Consider the following 7,843-nt stretch of genomic DNA (forward strand, 5'->3'; position numbering starts at 1 on the left):
CTCAACGCACTCCACAGCTTTCGTCAAAGTTTCGAAACTATTATAGTTATTACTCCGCCCTGAGTGAAGTTTTTTTTTAAATTTTTTTATGAAGTTCATTGGCAAGACAGCTCTCTCGTTCAAGAGTGTTCAGCCCTATATAAATGTGATAGCTTGATTTGGGAGGGCAACGCGGGATCACCCACCTGTGGGATCACCCTCCAACGTGTCTTCGGAGGAAGTCAATTGTGGTTTTTCTCTGGCAAAGTTCACATACATCCTTCTAATCTTGCCTCTTCCATCCAGTAGCCTACTTATGACGAACCGAGGTTTCGCGGAACCTGTGTCACAGTTTACAGGCAGGCCCAACCCCGACGCGATATGAGTTATTACGTGTTTTTCTCCCTATTGTATTTAGACTGGAATGGAATGCACGCGTGCAAGGCCGCTGGGTCAATGCTATGAGAAGTCAGCTGAGCGGAGCGTTGGGAAAAGAGGGCAGGATCTAGGAAAGTGCAGTGACGGAAACTAGCCCGCAGCTACAATGTAGCTAGCTAGATTGTATGGTACATTGGTAGCTAGCAGTTGCAGTGAAGTCCCGTAGTGTGCATGCTGTATACCTGTAAGAAGCGTGCGTTGCAGATCGCGGAAACAGAAACCCCGAAACGGTAAAAACGCTTGGACACATCGCCACATTTGTTCATTTTCAGTGCGTGAATAGGGTGCTATTTGTTCGTTTGAGGGCACAGGATGACTGAGAGGATGTGAACATCCCTGGATTTTCTCACGGCAAAGAGTTGATTCTGATTTGTCCATCTGCGTATCATTTTATGCCAAACCTAGCCCGTCATCAATCGAAGCATTGTGCAATGCGTTTCAGTTTCACTTGGTTTCAATTCAGTGAATGGATGCACGGATTTGCCATAGCCTACCACCGCATCGTGATACAGCCATCGTCATCCAGACTGTGAGATTATAATCTGTGGTAAAATCAGTCCAGTCCTTCATGAAAGTATGGTGTACCGGTACAACAAGTGATCGATCCTTGTAAATCAAATTACTGGTAGATGATAGACTATTTAGTGAGTATTTCGCTGTGATATCCAGCCAGGCGTCTGTGTAGCGCCATGTCGTCAGCCGAGTTGGTTTTTCATCGGCGATCGCCAGCCGTACGATAGAGGGGAACCGGCCGCCCCGCACCCTCCCCGGCCCCGTTGCTCCACTCTCACACACTGCCTGTTCCTCCGCTCCGAGCTCCTTTGGACAGGGCACGATTTAGCACAAGCCAGCAAAGACACACTCTGTACTTTCAGCATTAAAACTCACCCACCAGCGAATATTTGGGCTGTGCAGCCATATATCAGGTGGGTCGACGCTAATTCACTGGACATGCTGCAGTATTCAGTTCAGAGTACACATCTGCTTCAGTGCTTGATTTATTTGTTTTGACTTTTAAGTTTTATAGGACTGGACAAGTGTTGGAGCAGAGTCTAACGTGTTCAAGGTGTTAGAGAAATAATAATATATGTTTAACAGTAGTTTAGCACCATCTAGTCTGTCATTTGTAATCTACTGTAATGCAATAGCACAATGAATAGTGTAGTTACAATGACGTGATAATGCTCTAGTTTTGGTCCGTATCATATGTAAGCAGATCTATTTTAAAACACTGTGCATGCCATATGTATGCATTGCCATTGTCCATAGGTGTGTACAGTATGTACATTACTACATGCATGCACAATGCAATGTCAAATACCTCAAATACGTACCAGTAACATGTATTGTCTATGCATATACGGGACAGCATATACAGCTGTAGAATAGAAGCTAATATCATGAATAATTGTGATGGGGGTCTTTCTAGATGGAAGGTTTGATAACTTCCCTTTGCCTAGATATGCTTTGCAGTGTTGTGTAGCCCATGAATAGTCTGTTATCATGTAGTCAACTGGTTGTAGATATCTAGTTAAGGCTTGGCTTCATTGCAATTCAATACAAACTGAATAAATGTGACCTTGCAGTATAAAAACAAAAAGTCACACCCCTTGATTTTATTTGAGGACTCAAAAGTGAATTGGGTCAACCGAGTCAATCTTGAGTTTTTCATATTTTCTGAAAGAGCTATCCTACATTTTTTAATATTCTTAAGTTTGGGTTCATAACATGAATGGGAAAGTTTGTTTTCAGCAGTTTTTCTACAACCCTTTTTTGAGGGAAAGTACTGTGTATAAATGATCAGGTATGTCTTAGAGGCCCCTTTTCATTTCTCAAAATCCTTTGCACACTCTTCACTTTCAAGTCTAATAACTTTTGACAGGATGATGCTACTGCTTTGAAAGTTGGCATTGATCATGGACAGAATGTGTTAATAGAATATACTCAATTTCAGCTTAATCTGATTATCCCTTCATTGTTATTGCTCCAGTGGTTTACATCCTGTGTTTTGTCCCTTTCATCCCACAGCTAGCATGGCTTGGTAAAGATTAAGCACTTGAATAGACCCTGTAGAGTACTTCAGAGCCTCTTTTTCAGTTCACACTTTTCCAGAGTGTGTGTGCTTTCTTTCCAGTATTTAGATAGGTTAGGGGAGTCCATTTGAATTGAGTTGACATCAATTTAAAGCTTAGAGTCTGCTCTTTCAGAATCTGCCCTTGATTTAAAATCCATGTCTAGCAACTTTTTGTTGGTTTTGTGATGTAGGGTCACAAATAGACTTTTGTTTACACCTTAATATCTTCTATCATTATTAAATCAGTAGGTTAAGGACTGAACCAGCTACCAAGGTTGTAGCAAAGACAAAATTGAGTTAAGATTTTGAACTACAATGTAGTCAAACAAAATCATTGTTGTTGTAGTTGTTTTGATATAGATGCATGATCAGATATAAGGTGAAAAAAACCCCAGAATGATCAGGGCATCAGTAAAGTCATCCACCTATGAACTGTGAGTGAGACATTATGGCAGAGCTACGTTGTGCAAAATAAGGAAAAGGACTTGGTGCATTAACCCATTCCATACAGGAACCTGGCGGCCTGTATGGGGATTTCAGAATTCAGTATGGAACGGGGTAAATGACATGGACAGGACACTCTTACAAAAAGAGAAATTAGGCAAAATATAGATGATGTCAGTACTGCCTGTGCCTCAAAGGTGTTCATCAGACAGAGCATCATACAACAAAATGTGCACTGTACACATAGATGCCACTTCGAAGTGTTTTTGTTTTGTTTTGTGTGTTGTTTTTTGCTTAATACTATTTCTGGTTTTACATTGGAACATGATAAAACTCAAGATGATAGTGTTCACAATAACATCAAACTTGCAAACATGCTTTGATGGGGGATATGTCGTTGGTATCACTCTGGAGAATTCAGGTAAAAAATGAAATGTGAAAAGAGGATGCCATGACCAAGAGCTGTACATGTATCTAGGGAGAAATCAATGAAGTGATCTTACAAGGAATTCACTGTATGCATGTAACCGCACAGAAAGTTGCATTCCTTGTTGGAAAGACAGGTTGTACCAAATGATAATTAAAAGTGATATGTCACATGAGTTTTTCTTGTTCAAGTCATCCTAACTTATCTTTGGTATGTACAGGTGATGTTCAAAGCGTCTTTCCCAAATGCTCACTAAGACCACTCCCAGCATGGAATCACAGAGCTGGACTGAGTTCTGCGAAACGGAAGCGCACCGGGCTGCTGTCATCTTTTCTCGGAACTACCGACAGTATGCCGCTGCGGTGGCAAACTCAGCAGCCACCCGATCCCAGGTCTCCGAGCCAGCGCCCATGGACAATCCAACCAGGTTTGCCCAGCGCTTCACCGAGCATTTCATGGAACACTTTGAAGCGGAAGTGAGGAGGGGCTTTCATTCTGGGAATCTCCCCGAAAGTATTATAAGTGCGGAAAATGACAATGCTGCGAACGCGCAATTGAACGGAATGCAATCCGAGAGCCAGGAGTCTGCCAACACGTCCTTGGAGCGGGCACCCAGCGTCGGAACGAACAGCAGCGAGGATATCCACCATCACAACCATCGTGATAGCCAAGTGTCCGCCGGCGGAGACCGCCCCTTCTCGCTGGTCGGGCGCGATGTCGGCCGCAAGCTCTCCTTCCGCAACGTCCGCAACAACATTCGGCGGCGCTTCTGGCCGCAGCAGGAAAAGGAGCGCGAGCGGGACCGGTACAATCCGAGGGACATCGTGAGGGAAGGGATCGTGAATTACTTGAGTGGGGAGGATAACCAGGGAAGACAGAAGTGGGAACGGACTAAGCTTGTGTTGATGAAAGGAAGCGAAGGATATGTCCTGGACTTTTATACACCTCCCAAGGTGAGTACCCATCTTTGAATGTCGTATAATCTTGTCACCGTTGTTGTGGTAAAGTGATGTAATCAAAAGTTTATTATTCATATTAATATATATGATAATATGTATATTTATATTCACATACATTGTATATGAATGTCTTTAATGAGTGGATTTGTCATCTGTGCCAAACGTTGCGCAACTATTTGCCGAGTGCTGGAAGGTAAGAAGAAAAGGATGGAGGAGTAGGTGGAGAAGAGAGAGAGGGGAAAATGGAAGATGAACAGAATCCGTCACTCAGGTTGGTACTGTACATGTAGCAGTTGCACAAAGAATTGAAATTTACTGTAGATGTATTAAATGTATTGTTTATGTTACAGTTGAACCAATTTTTGACTAGTCACACATTTAACACCAATGTCTTCTACTACTTGTTTCCGTCTCTTTACTGAATGAAAGTGAAGCTATCATAAATTTGACATAATTACAAGAATTTAATGCCACAAACATGTAACATAAAACTCAAGATGAGTCAACCAAGTACAAAATATAGGCCTATTCACTGCCATATGCTCGACAGTTAGTTTTCTGCGTAACATCAATACAATATGATTTTTTTTCTTTGGGCTCCAACTGTTACATGGTCAATCACTCTTACAAACATGAAGGAGATTTCTTGAGATCCTTTGATTTGTGGTGGTAGAGATGTTATTTTCAATAAATTGCAGCTATAAATAGATAGAATTGGTGTTAGACTAACCACCTAAAAAGCAAAAGGGATATGAACCCCAGCAAGGGAGAATCCCCAATTGACACCTACAAGTTGTAGTACAATGTGTCATGCATTATAGGCAGACACTAAATGATTCACAGCAAGGACAACTCTGTTTGTAAATGATCGTCTCAAGTGTGAGTTCTACTTCCTCATTTGTTGTCATATGAGTGCCAAGTACAACAAGCTACAATGTACAAACTCGATATCATCTGTACCATCGCTCTCCTGTATGTGTGCAAGATGAGACTTTGTATTCTAATCACATTGCAAATCTTGAATATGGTTCTGTACCAGACTCTACAAGTCTCTACATAGGAGACCTGTGACTAGGACTCCATTACAAGTCAGTTGAATAGCTGCTTGCTCATTTTCAGAGACTGGTTTAATAACCAAAAGAAAATTTTAGAAACTTTTTGGAGACTGACGGATTGATCAAGACTGATTCTACAGATCTTTATAAAATATGATCAGTGCAAAAAGTAATTGAATACATTTACAACTTGAATGTTCTGAATTGTAACAAAAGACAAGACCACTCTGGAGTAAAAGGGAGTACAGTGTAGTCCCAATCTGAGTAGTGAATTTGAGAATGTACCTAGGAATTCCAAAACAAATGAAAACAATACCCTCACTGGAGCTTGACGATTTAGTGAAGTCATTATCTGTCTATTAGGGAGCTTTAGATTTTAGACGCGCGGACGTTCAAAGGGAAAAAACATGTGCGCAGAAGCGCGCGTCAAGTCGATCTATTTTTAGCTTGCGTCGCCTGAGTTTTTCACTACGCGTACTGGGCTATTTTTACGTCCGCACAGTTTGCAACGTAGAGAGCTACTTCATGCACCGATCATATGGGGGCACGATTTTATTTTTTATACGTTGCGTCCCAGCGTAATCTAAAGCTACTTTTCAGCACGACACAGGGAAGAGGAGAACGTCCAGCGCAAGCGTCGTCTCAAACGTCCGCGCGTCAAAATCTAAAGCTCCCTATTGTCAGTTTATGACAGATTGTTTTTTCCATCCCATGCTGCTGACGTAGATGGATGTCTAAAAGTATCAGCTCTTTGTTCCCATGGCTCATGTATTGCCAATCAGACAGCCTCAACAGCACTTGTGGATATTAAAGGAAACAATCAAAGATAGACTAACAGTGAACTGATAAATAATGACTACAGGATCATAATATTCGTGGTCACCATTGAGATACATCTAATGTTCCCTTCTCTTCCAAAAGGGTACACTTCATGTACAGTGGTACTGTATGTAAATATTGTAATTCACAAAACTTCCCAGTCATGTGGCAATCTGGCTACTGTAGGCCTACATTGTACCACACTGTGTGGAAGATGATAGAACCATTGATCTGCTGACTTTGTTTTAAAGTGTGTACATCAGGGAGGTGGGTTGGATAGGATGGTACCAGGTATGCTTCACACTGGATCCCCTCCATAATAGCAGACAGTCACTGTCTCATTGAATCTTGCATTGGGCAGTTACTGCACCACTTCTGTCATGAATGATGACACATTATACACATCTTTATGGATCGGTCAAGGTACAGAAACCAACCCAAAACCAAACAAAAATGTTTTTATCGCTCTATGGATGATTCTTTTCCTTGTCACGGAGGATATTGTTGCAGAGTGTTTGATTGCTTGACATGTAGCGCACTATTAAAGGGATCGTATAGTTTCAGTTGAGACCTAATTTCAGGTTTCTAACATTTTTTGGTGAGATGATGAGAAACCTCTTATGAAATATGAAAGAGCATGTAATTCTATGAGGAATTCAACATTTATTTGATGAAAATTGGTTTTGAAATGGCTGAGATATCCAAAAAAGAGCGATTCTAATAAAGTGTGGGACCCACACTTTATTACGATCGCTTTGTTTTACTTTGTTTTTGGATGTTTCAGTCGTTCCAAACCAGATTTTCATCAAATAAACTTTGAATTCATCTTAAAATGGTATTTTCTGTACTATATCATTTAGTGTTTTCTTGGTATCTCGCAAAAAGTTAAAAGCCCAATTCTCATCTCCACCAATACTGTACTATCCCTTTAAACAATGTACCTTCACTTGATGATTTTGTACCGGAACACTATCCCAAGATTTTTCAGTGGCAATGATGAGGATACGTTCATTCATTGGGAGGTATGTATGAAGTTGACTCTTGCTTTGGAATAATCGCGAATGAACTCTAAGGATAGTAGCGTATGAAAAAGGTGTGACATGTAATGTCCATTCTCATACTTTTTTGTTGTATAATAATGCTCAAGGCACGCCTGCCTCGGCCTTCAATCCAAGGCGGCATTGGCAGACGACAAGCTTTTATTCAAAACTCTCTCAAGTGTTCACCTCATCCCCTGCACACACTGCGGTACTTTCAGTATCACTTCCAGGCTACTCATCAAGACGACTCAAAGTTTGACATACACACAGTTAAACCATAAAGGATATGGTTTTCGTTCTGCGTGTGGTCTCATGTTCCACATATGGTTTTTGCAAAAGGGAACAATCCAACCTACAAAGTAGTTATTACAGTATGCTATTAAATATAGTTACACTTGCACTAGTAGTGTATTGTGCTTGTTGCGTTTTCTCCCAGCTCCTACATACATTGTATCTACAGTACCACCAGTACTTTGAAGTTTGAAGTTCTATTTTCTCCTGTCACCCAAACAAGGACATTGAAGAAAACACACAGACTGACATGATAAACAATATCATGATTGATACTGACACAGAACAATAACATACATGTACACGTACATTAATTT

At 41.0% G+C, this 7,843-nt stretch overlaps 1 protein-coding gene across 1 annotated transcript; it reads left to right on the forward strand.

The window, feature by feature from the left end:
- Positions 1-1,206: 1,206 nt before the first annotated feature.
- Positions 1,207-5,138, forward strand: LOC139713796 (uncharacterized). Its single transcript, XM_071625499.1, has 2 exons — positions 1,207-1,343; positions 3,583-5,138. Exon 2 carries the CDS (start codon positions 3,608-3,610, stop codon positions 4,331-4,333), a length of 726 nt encoding a protein of 241 aa, XP_071481600.1. The 5' UTR covers positions 1,207-1,343; positions 3,583-3,607; the 3' UTR covers positions 4,334-5,138.
- The last annotated feature ends 2,705 nt before the right edge of the window (positions 5,139-7,843 follow it).

This window comes from Diadema antillarum, unplaced genomic scaffold (genome assembly GCF_040938485.1).
Source record: "Diadema antillarum isolate AM-2024a unplaced genomic scaffold, OU_Dant_1.0 seq00002068_RagTag, whole genome shotgun sequence".
In the NCBI taxonomy this organism is placed as follows: Eukaryota; Metazoa; Echinodermata; class Echinoidea; order Diadematoida; family Diadematidae; genus Diadema; species Diadema antillarum.

What these genes read in the sequence shown, in the direction of transcription:
- LOC139713796 (XM_071625499.1), top strand. Translation starts at nt 3,608, where the DNA reads ATGCTCACTAAGACCACTCCCAGCATGGAATCACAGAGCTGGACTGAG.